Source organism: Sebastes umbrosus, chromosome 2, assembly GCF_015220745.1.
Source record: "Sebastes umbrosus isolate fSebUmb1 chromosome 2, fSebUmb1.pri, whole genome shotgun sequence".
In the NCBI taxonomy this organism is placed as follows: Eukaryota; Metazoa; Chordata; class Actinopteri; order Perciformes; family Sebastidae; genus Sebastes; species Sebastes umbrosus.
In genome coordinates this window covers 26831414-26849745 of record NC_051270.1, presented here as the reverse complement: position 1 = coordinate 26849745, position 18332 = coordinate 26831414, and the positions used below count along the sequence as shown (strand labels likewise).

Genomic DNA, 18332 nt, shown 5'->3' with positions numbered 1-18332 from the left:
GGATGAACTCAGACAGCATGCATCATCAACTGTCATGGTTACCAGTAGAGAAAAGACTTGCCTTAAGCACAGCGACGTTCTTTAGTAACAGCATTTATTCTACTAAACCAGAGTTTTTATACAGTCAAATTACCAAATGCAGAGACGTTCACAATCATTTCACTAGAACAGCAGGTGATGGCCAAATCGTGTTACCTCACCCAAAATCTAATGCCTTAAAAAAGGAATAGCTGCCCTTTTTACATCCGTCAATCCTCTAACAAATACTCATTCAAATACCATCTAAGAATACATTACTGAAGCAGCTGATCGATAGTCATTATATGGTCATATATGTTTTTTCTTTTGTTCCTTTTCCCTGATGATGGGCCTTGAGGCTAAATGGTTGTGGAAGATGTGTATGAATGTGAAATTTATATATGTTTGGATAATTTGAACATTATTAGTGTAACACAAATATGATGTTGTATATAGTATGTATGTGATAAATGTAATGCACTTGATTTCGGACCCCAGGAAGACTAGCTGGTGCCATTGGTATCAGCTAATGGGGATCCTTTCTAAATAGATAAATAAATAAATAAATGCAGAAAAATACTAAGGCAAATAACTGTCTTTGTTATTTTTTATGTCATTTTGTTTTATGTATCTATTAATTTATTTGCATCAAGTAATTCATGATTTCTTCAAATATTAATTTAGGTTTTTGCCAACTCTGTCATGAATAGTTAGTTACTCAACAACACCCAGCAGGGACTCATACCCAGAGCAACTCAGGCTCAGTCTCCTTTCTGTTGACCATGTGCCTTGAATAACAGCAGATGTGCAGTGATGCAGAGAATAGCCTCTACTGTAACTTGACTGCATAGCCATTTTGCCTATTATCTTGTATTACATTTATATGCTTGTCATCAGTTCTGCGCTTACCTTCAGTGCCGCTCATAGCCATATCTGGGGGTGTTGTCATCTCAAGTGAAGCACTTTACAGATTCAGTGGCACCTTAAGAGATTCTGTCTGCATCTATCTGGGTTAGACTCGGTCAATCTATGAGTCTACGGTGGCATACAGTTATAGTTTTGTTTTCCTGACTGCCCATCTCTCTCTATTTTAAGGAGCAAGTGGCCTCATGTTGACAGAGCTACTAATCCAGACTATGTGAAAACTGGCTGTCGACAAAGAGAGGGCCTCACCGCCTTCTGCTCTATTTATCTCTCTCTCTTACTGTCTCTCTCAGACACAAATACACAAGAACTCTGTCACTCGCTCTTACATTAACATACAGTACAGTGTGCACACATAGTGAGGGAGTGAGGAAGTGACTCCTCACTACTTCTGTGGCAAAGAGGCATCACAACCAGGTAGGCATCACAGTTGTCCCTTTCAGTGAATAAGTCACAAGCTGCTATGATAATTTTCTTAAGCACCCCCTGTCCAAGCGTTTGCCCATTTATCTCTCGCTTATTAGCACTGTTTTTAACTGGGCTTTGACCTTGGTTTTGTACATCTGAGAATACATAACCCAGCTGTGGTTTCCTGGCAAAATCACTCTCCGATTACCACTCAGATTTGTGTGATAGCAAAGACAGCTGACCCCATCTCCTATATATGATGCAGAGTTGCATAATGCATTTTATTTACATGTCTATACTTGCTGCCCAGCTATTTATAACAAAGTGACCAGACTGATCCTTTATGTCAATGCTGAGAACACTCCTCTAGCAGTCAGTGTGTAAAATAACCTTCTTACTGTATGGTTCTGGTGCTGCTTAACCAGCATTATAATAATAATAATTAGCCTAATCTCACCACGCCCTGGGCCCAGATAAGCAGCCAAAGATAGATGGACAAAAACACAAGCTGTGACAAATTTCATAGTGCAGCATCTCCCCTGAATTAACTGAGAAATGCATTTTATTAAATGATTTAATCAAAAGCATTTACAGGGCTTCAACAATTTTTCTGAACAACAATGTGTTTTTTCATATCTGCTTGTGATGTACAGACGGTCATGTTCCTTGAAGTATAACAACAATATGGCAGAGTCAACAGAACAAATCTCTGGATGCTTGAATTCCCAAGAGAGAAACAACTCTCTCGTACAACATCTAATTGTTAACATCAAGGTGCCTGCTGCAGGGGGATCAATCAATTCCCATTTGATAAAAATGCCCTTCCCTCTATTGAGGACTCCCCAACTCAATACCCCAATAACAAACACAGGAGATAAAATATATTATTGAGCATTCACAGTAGCCTTTCTCTAATTGATCTATGGGTCTGGTTTAGGAAACATCAGATCAGATGGCTGAGAAATAGAGTTATAGTGTAGCTCTGGAAAAAGCATTATTTGACACTAATGTGGGAAGTATCCTAATGGTGCCCACTCTGGACTGTGCTAATGTGGGTGTGTGCGCCCTTGTGTTTGTGTGTCTGCTTAAATGCACTGGAAATGTGGCAATGTGGAGCTGACCATATACCATCTCCACAGTATTGTTGGAGAATCATCATTCATTATTTCGCCTTCACTGTGTAAATCCCAAAGGAGGCCATTACCCGACCACTTACAGCCCTATCTCAGACCCAGCTCGCTATATTCTGCTGTCTTTATCTTGTCTTTTTTTTGTCTTTTCTCAGACACGTCACTGCTGCTAATGGCTGAGTCCCCAAGTTGGCTCTTTGTCAAAATCATATCTGAGAGAGAGAGGTCAACAACACACGAGAAAGCCATTTACATTACAGAGAGACAGGGATGAGATAGGGAAAGTAAAGGAGCTCACTCTTTCCCAAGCAAGGACTTGACTGCTGCTTTAAAAGAGGCGTGTCTCCTTTTCTCATCTTTCTCAGTGGCCAGGGCCTGGAGAAGAGTAAAGATAAAAAGGAAGGAAGTGCACTCACCCATGAATGCAGAACAGCCTCCCTTGCAGCTATTCTCTAATACGTGTCAGATACATTTCCAGTAAATCTAGATGCATCGTTTTGTTATTGCACCGATGAATGGGTTTTGATATGGATACACATAAACCAGTTACCAGTTACAAAGTCGCACATACAGTATAACAAAACTGCATATACTGTAAACCAACATTTTATTTGAATGGAGATTTGAAGACAGAAAAATAAGTGATGTTTGCCTCCCACTGTCAATTATCAGTGGTCATCACTGGTTTTAGACTACTAAGATGTCAAATAATTGCACTCACCTCCTCAGGCTCTGCTGTCTCTGAAGTTTGTATAAACAGAGAAACATCTAAGTCATGCTGTGCTGTTGTGGCTAGAGTGTATGATATCTCATCCACCACCCTGCAGTGCTCATCACTCCATCCTTAACTCTTTCATTGCCGCAGCTTAGTGCAAGGACATCGGCCGAACAAATACGGAAGTCAGGAAACATGGTCATTTGCACTGTTTTACTACTTTTTCTGGCAGTATTATTGGATAAAGTAGGAATTATGTTCAACATCCCGTATAATCCCAGTGTTTCCCTGTTTTCTCCCTCCTTTCTTAGAGACTAATCATGTCCTCTTGTGTATGTTTTGTTCATTTGCAGGACATTTTGCTGAGAAGAGACATGAGCAGACTAACAAGTAAAAACAGCAATGTAAGGATGCCCTTTGGATTAGATAAACAACAATTGTACAAATAATATAACAGTTTTCACTTGAAGGACTAATTGGTTGCAAAGCTTTAAACCCCTGCTCTCGCTTCTGTCTCTTTAACCACAGTCCCTCACCTGAGATAAAGACTGTTACAGCACATTCATCTGAACTTACCTCACCAGTGCACATCATGGCAAAAGTAAGTGTCTCTATTATTGCATGTATTCTGTGTGCGATGCAAAGAAACTAAAACTCCAAGCTGTGTGTACCACTAGTAACATCAATCTCTGGTCTGTCTCACAGACAGATTCTCCGATACCTTTGCAGAGCAAGGAGTCTTTAATTGAGCATGGGTGAACTCCTCACACAGCCTTAGAAGAAGGCCCAGATTTACTGCTGTGGCCGTAAGCAGCAGTGGGCACACAGTCCCTGATTTAGCCTGACAGTGTTTGAGATTACGAGGCTAATCTTCTCAGCTCAGGTTATCAGGGTACTTTTAGAGTTGGCTGTAGAGGATTGACTCTTTGCCCTGGGCCAGTATCATTTTGATTGACAGCTGTATTGTCAGACTGATTATTCATCTCCTCCCCTCGTCAATAGTGATGTAACAGTGTGTCAACGAGCAGTGTCACAAACAGTGTAAATAGGGGATCTTATTAACACCTGATGATTATTTTCTAATGGCTCCAGAAAATCCTTTTTAACTCAGTTGCATTTTGGCAAAATTTGGTATATTAGCTGACATCCTGCTGAAAAGAGCATGTCCCAAAATAATACTGTCAATAGCTGTCTGAACACAGCAATGGAAAAAATATATAATATTTTTACCAGTTGACCTACACTGATCAGTTTTTTTATGCCATCATCACATCACTGGCGTCACCAGCTGATTGGCTTACTGAAGCAGTGACACCGTCACATAGTTAGAGAGTGCACTGACTATGCCAGATCTAGATCCATCTTAGAATGCTTTTATTGTTGCGAGAAACACTGAACATGTTTTTTTACCATTAGGGCTTTGTGTAGCCCTAATTTAAGGAGCCACTAGATGGCACATTTGCTTTGTTTTAGTTTCTTTATAATATTTGCTCAGGCCATTCAGTAATTAGTGGGGCAGGTCTTGTGTTAATGACATGTGGTAGCTACTGTGCATTGTGCTGATTTAATTTAGGCATAAGTCATACTTCAGGAATAGATAAAAATACAATTTAAAAAGACTGAAGCCCCCCAAATCCACACGTTTTATTGAATTATTATTGTAAGCTCTTTTTCTAAGAATAAATCCCTAGTTGCAAAAGAACAGGTTCTGAACAATTAAAGCACCTATCGCTGTTCCTGCTTCTCAAACTCATTTGAATTTAAGATGTCTGATCTAATTGAATATATCATACCAAGAACAACCAAAAACCCAATTTGAGCAGTTTTACCCATCTAACCTCACTAGATGGCAATAGAGAACATAGAATTAAGTTTTGACCCTCGTTTTGCTTCCATATAACCTGCTCAGAATCATACTACAAAGGTTTGAACAGCTGTAATTGGCTTTTCCGGTGAATTAAAACTAAAGCGGAAACTGTTTGCATCCAACATATATCTAATTACTAATTATTGCACTTTTAATCAGTGCTGTGAGCTCTACAAAAAAAACTAAAGTCATACATGATTTCATTCAGTCACAGGCTTATCTTTCATTTCCTGTATGTTTTCACTAAGAAAACAGGGGGATTAACTGGTTGGTGCTTACAGGAAAATCTGATAGTCGTGCTAGAAATGAGCACAGGGGACACCAAACAAGTGGCAATGAATATCTTACTCTAAGGACCCGGTTAGTTTGATTTTATACCGTCCAGTGAATTCCTGATTTGATCTATTCTAGTAAATCTGCATATGTGATAAAGTGTAAATTGAACTATGAATTTCTGCAGTAGGGAATGAGCGAAGCTAGAGGATAAGATGCCACATCTGCACTATCCTCAGTGGGTCTGCATGGTCCATCGCTCTTTGCCGTGTTCACCCCACATTTTCTCTACTACTTTTCCAATGTGGCAAGTGCACGTGTCAGTTGTACCCTTTGTGCATTGTGGGACTGGTGTGAATAAAAAGAGAGAATAGTAATACAGCCAAAAGAGAAATTTGCTATATATGTATGTGTCTACAATGTGAAAGTAGGGGTGATAATGTGTCATGTAAAGAGATCTGCAGCTTCTCAGTGCTGTTCAGTCTCAATGGTCTGCTTGAATGTGAAGGTCACGATCAGTGCTTTGCTGGAGCAGTTTTTGTGATGCTCTCGCAGGAATGTAACACCGGAACCCCCCGCATTGGCCTTCTCGTGTCCTGACCATCTACCATTGAACACAGATGGAGCTAAAGCCTCAGCCTCCTCTGGTGGCTTTAGGGCTGCTCTGTGGTGTGGGGTGAGCCAACAAATATGAGCTGAACCAAGCAGGAATGCGCCTGGCACCCTGTCTGCCCTTATTTTGAGGGGGGGGGTCGTCATAATTAGGGGAATGTAGTGAGAGGAGGGGAGTATCTAATGAGACCCTGTAATCATTTAACAGAGACCAGGTGCTGTGTGTCTTGCTGTAACCGTGTACTCCAGACAATAGAGTGCCACTTTCAATTTACAAGAGCTATAAGCAAAGGAGGTCTGGACAAGGTCTAGATTTTGTATGCAAAATGTTTATTGAATAACAATGTTATTGCTTTGACACAAATAAAATAGAACACATTTACAAATATATAATATACGTATAAAACACATATCCTATTACCACAGTTTGCAAAAAGAATAATGACAAATAGCTACAATGCCCATATATATATTTCTTCCTGTACAAAAATAGTTCTATCTGCATAAGTACTGTAGTGTTATTTCTATATAATATTTAAATAAAGGAATTCGTATATACATATACCTGCAATAAAAACAAATATAGATTGCACATGTTTTTGTACAAACAATAACAATTTCAAGTATATTTCAATCCATTGTGGACTTGCACATATCTCACAGAATCTAAGGCATTTTCCCTTATACAGTGTCCAAAACTTGATATAAACTGAGAGCTTCGGAGCTCCGTAGCCTATCTTCCTGTTTGGCATTGTGATGAAGATGTCTTTTCCTGATGATTCATTCGGTTTTAAGTCCAAATGGAAAAGTGCAGACAAGTACTGACAGTTTGGAACATGGTGGTTTAATCCTTAGAGGTTAGCACTTATCAAAGTCCTGGCCTTGAGGAAGAAATGTGTAAAGTCCCAGAATGATAGAAGAGAATTCCCTCTTAAAGCCAGAGGATGTGTCCACTTTGCCAGGTATTAGCCCTCTTCCTTTCCCTCTGCCAAGCAGAGAGCAGCACCTGTAGTTCGCTCAACGCTGTGCCATCCAGTGTCTGTACGCCAGCTGCAATTGTTTGCACGCTCTACATGGCTGAGCTGCGAGGCTCAGCCTTTAGAGAAGCTCAGTGCAGCCAGTCTTGTTCTGACTCAGTTCTCAAATGTGCCGGGACAAACTTGGCAGAAGTCTAAGGCATTTCGAGAATTTTAGAGCAGGGAGAGGACGCTAACTCCCTCGCTTTTGTTCCCAACTCCTCTTGCGAAGTCCCGCTCATGTCCGTCTGAGGAGAGCCTCGAGCTTGTGAACTTGTGAATCATTTGTGCTCCACACGGGCCTCAGCCTGCCCTGCTCTAGCCTCAGTGTGACTCTCTGCGCTGGAAGAGATCGACGCCTTCGGCCGTATCCTTGCGGGCTGATCTTGTCAACAGGGGCGGTCCCGATCTTAAACTTGTTATTGAGCTGGTGCAGACGGTGTGCGAGGTCGTGCACTGTGCAGGTGCCCAGCGAACAACCTTGTCTTCTTGACTGGTTGGCTGAGTTTTTAGACCTCTTGGCTCGGACATTGATGTCAGTGCTGGAGAACAGAGGGAGAGAGAAGAGAATATTAATCTAAGTTGTTCAGTCCTGAGCTTAATATTCCGTTTTTATGACATCAGAATACATTTAGATGACAAAAAAATGATATGATGGCCAAATGGAGACAGTTTGTAGACTTTCAGGATTGCATGGTAAGTGTCTTACCTGGAATGTGGCAGCAAAGTATCCCTGATATCTTCTGGTCTGACAAAGTTCTCAGACTCTGCTGTCTTCTCTACTGATACACTGTCAAGATCCCGTCTCAATCTGCTCGCCAGCCATATGCTTAGCCTGGGAGAGGAGGAAAAAATAGTCCATTAGTCTTAGGTAGATAATTCAGTAGACAGCTGGCAAAAACTTGACAGACTGTCACATCTTATATCAGATTGAAACATATTGATTGTTGAGTGAATCACTTTGCAGTTAACTCACCTTTTTATCAACTCTGGATTCACTTCAAGTTCCACACAGTGTGCTACTGTCGCCAGCAGGCAGCAAGAGAGGAAGGACTGGAAGATCAATTGCATTTTGACTCCTGTGGAGAGTAGAGAAAACATTTGTTAGTTATTTATTTATGCTTTAAATTGATATTCAACTTCATGAATTTCCTATTGTGCCTGAATGCATGTAAAACTCCCTCCTACAGTATTTCTGTAGTGCCACACTGGTACTTGCTTACACAAGAGTCCAAAAGCCAAGTTATATTTTGCACTTATCATTCATTTATTTAAAAAGTTAAGCTAAGGTCAGATTTGGCTCGGTTAAGTAAACCTACAACCATGCTTTGGGCCCCTGGCCAATAACGCGAAGGACAGTTTACCAATGAGGGGTCCAAAATAGATTCAGCTCAAAAGTCAAACAAAAACTATTCAACTCAGTCACCTCATTAAAAACATAGAAAAATAAATTGCAGCTAATAAACAATATATGATGTACTGCCTGTGTCAGATGCTTTACACCATGAAGGCAATTCCTTCACAGACGCACACATTGAGAGCTGAACTGCTTATATAACCAGACAGATAACCTGTCCTCGTCTCTACACTTGTGCCCTGACCTCAAAAAAAGCAAGGATAGAGCCATCAGCTTGTAGCTCAGCAAATCACAGCAATATCTGTGTTAAAAGAGAGTGCACATACCTGTAATTCTGTGATAATTCAGTTGGATGAGAAAGTTCAGTCAGCTGTAAAAGAGTACTCCACAGGTTTCTTGAAATTGCCACTGGTTCTGTAAGGCAGCTGTGTCACTCTGCTAATAGCTCCTACACACCAGACTGGGAGCCTTTATACAGGAGGTGGGAGGGGCTCAGTGACTGACACACTCTCTCATCCTTTTCCCCCACCCCTCCAGTACACTAGTGCTGCTGCTCAGATAGAAAGATAGTAACTTTATTAATCCCGAGGGAAATTCAAGTTTCCAGCATCACAGCTCCATAGTGCAAAAGTGCAAAAACATGTTAGTAGAAAGGCAGTAAAAAAGTTAGTAGTGCAAAGTACAAAGAACAAAAAAATACACCAGATATAAAAATACAAGATGAAGAAGAAAACTGTTAAAACTGAATATAGTGCAGAGTAACAGCTGTGATACACTACTATTAAAAAAAGTGAATATAATGCAGAAGAGACTGTTAAAAGTGAGTATAGTGCAGAAGAGACTGTTAAAAGTGAGTATAGTGCATTATTATCTGTCCTGCAGACCGTCCTCCTTTGTCCCCCCCCCCTCCCTAGAGAGGTGTTGTACAGTTTGATGGCTCTGGGGACAAAGGATTTCCTGAGTCCCGTCTGTGGAGCACTTGGGGAGCAGCAGCCTGCCGCTAAACGAGCTCCTCTGTTTGGTTCTCTCCTCTGCCACCGTCACCAGAGAGTCGAGCTAGTACAACAACGCAACACAGTGAAAAGATCAAGAATGAAAAATGAAAATGATTAAAGAAAATAGTTTTAGAATAAGTGCAGTGCAGCCATTGTATCCTGTTGTCACTGTTTCACAGAGTCAAAACTTTTTCACAGCTCAGTGTAAATTATGCATCAACAAAGTTTTACAATTCTCATAAAATGTTTGTTTTATTCCAATATGTGTATATAATGGTAAGGAAAGCAATGGTCATCAGTTATGTAAGTCCCATACTACACTCACTGTTCCAGTAAGAGTACAATGTGTCCGTCTCAGCCGACTGCTTTCTATAGGGGGGGTATTAGAAATCTAAATAATCACAAAAGAAAAGGTCATTCACCTTGTTATGTTTGAACGTTAAGGTCTAGTTTTTGTTAACGTTTCTTTCAGTTCAATTGGCTAATTGTCTGAAATAAAATTTAAGGAATGTTTCCACAGTCTGCGTTTCAGGGCACTCCCCGACACAGTGAAGTTCCATGTCGGCTCTGAAAGCACACTGGATGATGAATATCAGATTTGGAAAAAGACAAGCATTGAGTAACTGATTAAATATAGTAAGTATGCCCAACTGTAAACACAATGTACTGAATGTATTTGTTTGTACAAGGCAAATATTTGACTCGGGACTCACCATGTCCTTATTTTGATATTTGGATAAATGCGAAGTGGAATTTTACAAATTATCTAAAAATAAATCTAGGGGCAGAAAATGAACTTGAACAACAATCTATGACGTATGAACAATATTGGCTTAGACATTTTTTATTTAAATAGTTCTGCTGATTTGTTGATGTTATAAATTATAAGTAATATTACTTAACTTTTGCCTCAGGAATGCATACACAAGAATCTATTAGGCGATAATGGGAGTGCCATCAAGTCTGCCTGTATGTCCCAACCTCTCACATTATTTGACTATGGGATGGTCAGTACAGCGAGTCACTCTAAACCTGCATGCAGCAAGTTTTACATTGCCACACTATGTCCATTTGTGTTAAAGAAATATATTTCTGTCTTTGATTTTTATTTATGATTAGTCTGTAAGGCTCAAAACAACACCCCCGTCAGTGGGGTCCATGAGGCAGATGTGTATAATAAGTCCCTAGGGGGGAACATACACAGGAAGTACCATCACAAATAACACATTACGGAGTTTACAACTCATTGTTTATCACAGCCTTCATCTCGCTAACAGCTAGTGTAGGTCTATGTTTGTGTCTGAGATGAGCATATACAGTATGTATGTGATGTATGTGATGCCAAAAAGATTGAAATCATGCGCCTTTACAGTCAGTGTATGAAATGCTGTAAATACCATAGAAAAACCATTTGGTTTTGTCAATGTAGAAATTCCACCGCAGAAATTTCCCCAAGGTATGAGGTCAATTAGTTTTTGTAGAGTCGCTTGAAGTATTGCTTTCAGTTTTGATTTTTGTTTCCGTTCTGAAGAAGGGGGAAATACGGTCCCTTGGGTCCTTTCAACATAATTTTCGAAATACTTAACACTTGACATTCCACTCTAGCATATCAGCGTCCTATAATTCATATCTTATTGTTTTTAGTCCCTGACACAGAACCTTCCTGAGTGTATTTATATCCCGCGACCCAACTCAAAGAATACATAAATGTCAAACACATGTGCTGTAAACCAGCAAATGTTTGGTAAGCACTTTGTAATGATAATTGCCTCCGGCAGATAAGTAATCCCCTCAGTGTAGTTTACAACAGGAGATTGTGCAATCTTGACAACAAAATTCTGCTGTTGCTTTTTGGCTCCTTATATAGAAATTGTTTGCTTATCCTCCATGAAGTTGCTGTCGTGGCATGACTGACAGTTTTTGTACGACCTTATACTGGAATGAGCAGGTATGTGTGGCGGGAAACCCGAGTGACTAGTGCCAGGAAAATTAGGGTGGCAACCCCAAAGGCACAAATTTGACAGATGATTCATAATCATTATAATGCCATGATGTTCCAGGTTTGTCACCTGGAAATGTGTGTATTTGAGGTCCCATGACTTTCCCGTCATTCTTGTGTCATTATAAACAATATAAATGAAAAAACCCGATCTGCGTTTCTTCATGTTTGGCTCTGGTTCAACTATTCGACTACCTCTGCCTTCATGTTCCTTTTACCATCAAACGAAAACAATAAGTGGGACAGAAAGAAAAAGCGAGAGAGTCAAAGAACACAACAAATTAGATAAATTGCTTGCAGTGTTCCTGCTATTGTTGACAGTGATGGTGGTTTTTGCATTCCTCTTATACACATTAGCTAGAGTACTGACTTCCATGTGCTATTCCCTTGTGACAGCTTTTCCTGTTTCATAAATATTCAATATTTTTATTCACTAACCACATGAGTTTATCATACCCTACACAGTGTATGTCAAAACATAACAATGAACAGCCTAATATAGCAACTTTAAAACACAAAATATTGTCTGTGACAGCTGCAATAATTCTTTTGTAGCATTTACCACAAAATTGAAGCATTAAGTGAAATTGGATATAAAAGCGCACACAAATATGTGAGTCAATGGAATAACCTCTGATGATCATTTTAATGTTGGAATATGAGCAGCTTTGTCATATTATGAGGAAATGTTTTTTGTATCGATTTTAATATAACTAGTATTTTTGTACTGGTGCACACTTGACTGGTGGTTGATTTTAGTTAAAGTTGTGGACAAATATTTCCCGTACTGAAGTGTCCCTACACTCTCACCCTCACTACATCCCATCCAAAAAGAGAGTAGCTAGTATAGAGAAGTACTGTATTATTATTTAAAGGGGACCTATTAGGCATTTGTGCTTTTTCCTTTTCCTTTAGTGTGTTAAATCTTTTTTTGTGTATGTTAAAGGTCTGCAACGTTATAAAGCCCAAAGTCCACGCCAAAGGGAGTTACTCTCCCCCACAGAAACACTACTCCTAAAGTGCCTGAAGTGCCTGAAACACCTTGATTGAAGTCCTGCCTTTTCTTCTGTAAAGTGGTGAGGTCACCAAGTAAAACATTTGCATAACGGATATTGTGGCACGCCCTCAAACAAAGCTAGTTAGAGCGGAGCTGGAGTGGAGTCTGAAGAGTTTGGTTCGGTTGACCAATCACAACAGAGTGGATCAGCTGACCAATCAGAGCAGACTGGGCTTTTCTTTTTCTTTCTTTTTTAAACTTTCTTTTTTTCCCTTTTTTCGAGGTTGTTTTCATATATACAATTTACAGTTCGTAATTACAATAGTTTATAAACCATTTTTTTAAGTAGTTGAGCTTATAGATGAACTCATTAAGTACACGAGAAAACAACTTCAACATTCAAAATTGAAATAAAATTAAGAAAATAAATAATAATAATAATAATAATAATAATAATGATAAAAAGAAAGAATAGAATTAAAAAAAGAAAACAAAAAACACACAAAACAAAAAAGAAAACAATAATAATACAAAAATAAGAGAGGGCTTTTCAGGAGGGCGGGGGCATGAGCTCAAACAGAGCGTTTCAGACAGGGTGAAAAGAGGTGCTGCAGCACGGCCGGTATGAGAAAAGCAAAGTGTTTTGTTTTTTTAACATTAAAGCATGTAAACATGTTCTAGTAGAAACCCAAAATACAAGTATGAAGCTAAAAATTAGCATGATATGTCTTCTTTAACCTGCTGAATATAAAACTGATGCAAATTTTCTACATTACTCAAAGTCAAAGTTCCCTATATTTATTTCTTACATGTATCTACCATCTCTGTGAGTGTTTTTCAGTCATTCTTGACGATACTTTGGGGGCAGCTCTTTTACCAAATGTAGCTCCCAGGGACCGCCATAACAGTCAGTCACACTTTAAGAAAACAAAACATGCTCTGACCATGTGAAGTGCAATTCAGATTAACATTTTAACGTGAAATAAAGGCTAATTACTATGTAGAAGGTGAAACAAGGTCTAAACATCAGAAGATACCAAACACTTTCTGATTTTTTTTTTTGTTCATGCACTTGCAAGAATTCCAGAAATGTTGTAATACCTCTTCTGTTGCATTACCCAGGCAGTGATTACATGCTTTCCCTGTTGTTATTAATACATTCCCTACAGTTACAGTAAAATACAGTATTATCCTGGTGTGGTGGCTGCCCCTGATATAAAAACAAGTGGGGGACCCCAAAGTTAGAGCCTAAAAGAGCCTGTGTTGAGACACAGTGGTGTGTTTGTAAACTCCAGGGCCCACGCCCATGGATGTGTCTCCAGGCTCCTGCACGCAAGCGCACTGACACTCCTTCTGTCAAACATGGCTGTGCTCTGGAAGCAGGAAAAATGCTGAATTGTGTTGGTATATATCGGGAAAAGCAGCAGACATGGCTAGATTTGCTGACTATTTTATTGTCGTGGGATACGATCATGAGAAGGCTGGTAAGTTTTGCCCCGCTGAGGGCTGCAGGTTTGTGTCCAGGCCGTCAGTCAGTGTGATGATGTTGATGCTACATAGCTTTGCGCTTAGCTTTTAGCCACACAGCTAACCAGGCGAGCCTGGAAAACACCTCCTTTTTACCCCCATAAACCCTCCAGATAGTGACTACCACCCGGCGGGGACGTGTTTATAGATCTGATGGCACATCACCCGCGGATCTTTACGCACCGCAGGTTGCGATGTTTGACTTGGATGAATCGAAACTTTTCATGGGGATTCAAAATGTGTCACATCCTGTCTCTGTTGATCAGGCTCCTGTCAGCGTTTCACTGCCAACTAATGGCACAAACTGGCTTAATAATCACCGAGGAAGCTCATATAGTAAAACCAGATATGTGTGACTCTTTGGGCATGTGTTGTTTTGCTGACACGAGGTCAGTATTGGTAGCCACTAGTGTTTGCATCCATGCTTTGTATGTTAGTGTCTTGCTGCTGCTTGCCCCGTCCTGCAAGCTCTGTTCTGGGTCTATTTTTACCCTAGCAGCCACACTTGTCAATGATTTGTTGTGTTATATTTGTTTTTGCCGGAAACAGTGCTCAACTTTTCTCCTGATGGGCGTAACGTTATCCAGCTGCTGCTGTTAGGAAAGGCAGTCCTTCTTGTGCTAATCCAGATCCTCTTCCCTCCTCTTCCTCCTCCTCCTCTCACCACTGTTGGTCTGCACTGGGATCCCCATGCTTCCTCTCACTCACATGTTTATGCCTCAGGTCCAAGCCTCACATTCTTCTCATCCAAGGATTTGCACACATTTCTTAGCATTTACTGGATAAATGGATAAGTAAGATGAAAAACCTTTTGGCACTGCACAGATGTTGAGTTCTCACATGTTCCCAAATGATACATGGCATTTTGTAAATACCTCACTTCTGCAATTTATTGCCACTCATCCACTCGTAAGGACACAATAATAACCGTTGCTTAGGCGAGCAGCCTGGAGAAAGTAAAACATATTCACTTGATCTGCCATGAGGGAACAAATTAAAGTTCCTAGCCTCTTTCAGTGGCGTCCGTCCAGCGTCATGTGTGTCAAAGAGGGGGCCAGAGCAGCTGAATCCTCTTAGTCACCATAGCTTGCTATGCATAATAGGTAAACAGTGTCTTTCATCAGCTCTGTGCATCCCAAGTGCCAACTGACAAATGAATTTCTTGTGCTCCAAAGGACAAAATGTTCCTGGCGTCACCAGAAGAGTCTGAATGTGTTCGCATTCAGTCACTCTCACCACAAGAAGACACACAGGGACCCTGAGTCTAGTTTATTCTCCGCTGGACGCCGCTGATTATGATGATGAAGTTAATTGTGGCGAGAGCAAGCCATAAAAGTCTGTCATGTCAGATTGTGGTTGATTAGGGCGCTGCGGCAGGCTTATGTCTCATCCACATATAAGCCTCTCTGCAGGACACCACTTCTGATTGAATTGTATTTGTCTGATTTTATTATGTTTTGCTGAATGTAATGTAGCGTATCAATTGCTGGTTTGGGTTAGAGCCCTGCAGAGATGCCCTGGTTTGAGTGGTTTTCTCAGAATTGGTAAATGAAAGAGGAAAAGAAAAATGACGACTGTTTATTTCTCTAACTAGGTCTATTCAGAGCCTGTGCCCAGTGAAGCTGGCTTATACAAACCAGTAGGCTCACAGTAACATGCAGTAGGTTGTCTAGACAACAGATTTTTCCCGCCCACCTTGCCCGTTAATGCAAACCAAGTATCCCCACCTGGGTCATCACCCAGCCTCCTGTGCTGAGCTGGCTTTTGCTCCACTGACCCATTTTTCACTGTTAGATTACTATGGATGGATCAGCTAGAAATAACGCCAGGCATGCAATCTGTTGAGGAATAGGCTCGTTTCCGATTTGCAGTGAATCAGAATTACACTGTAAAAAGTAAATGAGTCCCTGTAGATTCAGAATCTATACATTTGAATAAACTCCAGTTTTAATTGTTGACACAGGAGTATTGTTAATATAAAATAATAACATTTGCAATAAACAGAAAGCATTGCTTTTAAAGTAGGACAAACCTGGTGCGTAGAAGTAATTAGGGGTGCACGGATACTGGATCGGATATCGGGCCGATACTGAGTCAAATAGCTGGATCGGGTATCGGTGACAATGGGGCCGATCTATTCAATTCAATTCTGTGTTTATATACTATATTCAATATACTGGAATTTTGAATCCTGTTGAAATTGACCAATTTGTTGCTGAATTACAAAGGTTTACACTTGAATTGTAATTCCTGTTAATTTTGAAGATAATAAATTAACAGTTCAGTAAATTTATATCTGTATTTATTCGTTACATTTTGTTTTACAAAGTTAAGACAAGCCTGATGTTGCCTTACACATAACAGAATGATCCCAGTCACTTCCACACAGTGAGGCATACAGCTTATTAATTAAACACTGCCATTGGATTGGTACTCGGGATCGACCGATACCCAAAGCCCAGGTGTCGCTGTCGGGACTGAAAACGTCGGATTGTTGCATCCCTAGAAGTAACGCTGTGCAGTATTAGTAGTGATGGAGCTTCTCTCTGGGTGACACAGGGTGGTGTGGAGGTAGGAATACAGTACAGTGGGTTAAAAGATGTAATACTGTATAGCAAAGATGTTTACTAAAAGGTATAAAGTATAGCAAGGAAACATTATAAAGTACTGTGTAGTAAAATTCCTCTTTAAATTCTGTTTATGACCTTGCACTTGCACGACCCGGTTTCATTGATTTTCCTATATTGGTCTTTTGCCCCTTGAGAATGAATATAAATCCAGAGTACTGCATGTGTCTCCAGCAAGAACACTTGTGATATTTTCATTGTGAGACTGGTGACCTATTTAGAAACATTTATTGAAAGACGCATAACTAATGATCAAATCATTGTGCTTTGGTTAACAGACCGAGGTGACATAAAACAAACGAAGAAAAAGCGATTCTATAGTTTATTGTTATGGCAGTGCGCAGTTTCGTGCGTCACATGTGTGAAAATTAATATGCGGTAGAGTATGATAAAAGAGAACATGACCTGAGACGCAGATTCCTCCATTAGGAATCTGCAGGAGTTTGCTTCCCTGGGGGCCAATGTCATGAGCCACAAACCCTGGAATTATTTTCATGAATAATGTCGGAATGTGAAAACGCTTGCTCGTTTAGATGGATGCGGGCTGTATTGAACCTGCACTCTATTCTGTATTTTCCTTTTGCAGTAGGACGCCGTTTCTCTTCATTGGCAAGGGGTTATATACTGTCTGGCGAGCTGTTCGCCATAAATTGTAATTTGCCAAGTTAAAAAGAGGAATTTGCCCAGTTGCTTTTCTCAGACAGCTTATTGGATGGATATCATCAATCTTAATTGAATCAAACTGCTTTTGGAGTGTGTTTCACAGACGCAATGCCCAATCTCTACTTTATGTGACTTTATGGTCTGGATTTTCTGTTCTGGACTTGGGGAAGGTCTTATGTAACATTGCACACTCCAGCAAAATAACAAAAATCATACTTCCAAATGATCGAGAGCAAAATGTTTCCATCTGCAGATGTCTTTTGGCTGTGTATATCTGTAGGGATGCAAGTATGCAAGCTTTAGATGTGGAGTAATTTCTTCATCAGATAAAATAAAAATATAAATGCCTTTCAAGCATGATTGTAATAGATGTAGTTAAGAATGACTCCATGCTAGGTTTTATCCTCCAAAACCTACAACCAAACAAAGAACCAGATTGTACAGATATAGCTACTGTAAGAGCAAGAATAAATAAATTAGTTATACATATTAATTACAATATATACATTTTTGTTTACATTAAAACCATGTCAGAGGAAAGGAAAAACAGTGTCTTATTTGTGAACACAAAGCGCGGGCGTCCTTTCTGCAGTTGGACAACAAGATCAGCAGGAAGATAATCAAGGAAGGGTTGCCAAATATTATAAAATAGATTGACGTTATCCTTTAATGTAGCGCTTAGGTGTTCCATAGGAAAACAATCAATAATTCTCTGTACCATTGTGTGACTGAGGGAGGTTTCTCCTTGATCGGAATGCATCGCCTCACAAGAAGCAGAAGTTTAACCAATAAAGTCAGCCGTCCACCGGATAAAGAAAACTCCCCCGTAGGTACATTCAGGAGAAACAAGCTCGGCAATACATTTCCAGTATCTGGTTATCAAGGGACATTGCCAGATACAATGATGGGAAGTTCCTACTTCTTCTTTACACTTCACACAGGGGAGAGACCCGGGGATTCATTTTCTTTAGAAAATTAAAGTGAGGAGTGACAATACTGGTGTTACCGATTACACTGGACATGTTACAAGAAAAGATGACGTTCAAGATATGTAGAGTGCTTACTTTGATCTTTAACGTTAGATGGCTGTGTGTCTGGCCTCTACGGTCGACTTATACGGAGACCATGCGGAGCAGACACTTTCAGTTTTCAGTTTGTAGCGTCTGTCGTCCGACTATGTATTGATAATACGGCGCTGATACAC

The 18332-nt window shown here is 40.1% G+C and overlaps 2 protein-coding genes across 4 annotated transcripts in view; one reads left to right on the top strand and one right to left on the bottom strand.

Moving 5' to 3' along the window:
• The first annotated feature begins 3532 nt into the window (after positions 1-3532).
• Positions 3533-18332, top strand: part of sbf2 (SET binding factor 2) — a 118530-nt gene continuing 103730 nt past the window's right edge. For 2 of the 3 annotated variants that reach the window (XM_037748311.1, XM_037748301.1), the window contains exon 1: positions 13630-13795. In XM_037748311.1, coding sequence (XP_037604239.1) covers positions 13741-13795 — 55 coding nt within the window. In that variant the 5' untranslated portion in view covers positions 13630-13740. Of the gene's footprint in view, positions 3600-3723; positions 3797-13629; positions 13796-18332 lie in introns of those variants that run through there. The other variant, XM_037748319.1, reaches the window with a different exon arrangement.
• Positions 6257-8792, bottom strand: adma (adrenomedullin a). The gene is made up of 4 exons (XM_037748431.1): positions 8647-8792; positions 7940-8042; positions 7673-7798; positions 6257-7505 (listed from the first exon to the last, which is right to left on the bottom strand). The coding sequence occupies exons 2-4, from the start codon at positions 8032-8034 to the stop codon at positions 7202-7204; spliced, it is 525 nt and encodes a 174-aa protein (XP_037604359.1). The 5' UTR covers positions 8035-8042; positions 8647-8792; the 3' UTR covers positions 6257-7201.

Coding starts and splice junctions, on each gene's coding strand:
- adma (XM_037748431.1), bottom strand. CDS start 8,034: ATGCAATTGATCTTCCAGTCCTTCCTCTCTTGCTGCCTGCTGGCGACA. Junction 7,799..7,939: donor AATCCAGAGTTGATAAAAAG/GTGAGTTAACTG, acceptor CTCCTCTCCCAG/GCTAAGCATATGGCTGGCGA. Junction 7,506..7,672: donor ACTTTGCTGCCACATTCCAG/GTAAGACACTTA, acceptor TCTGTTCTCCAG/CACTGACATCAATGTCCGAG.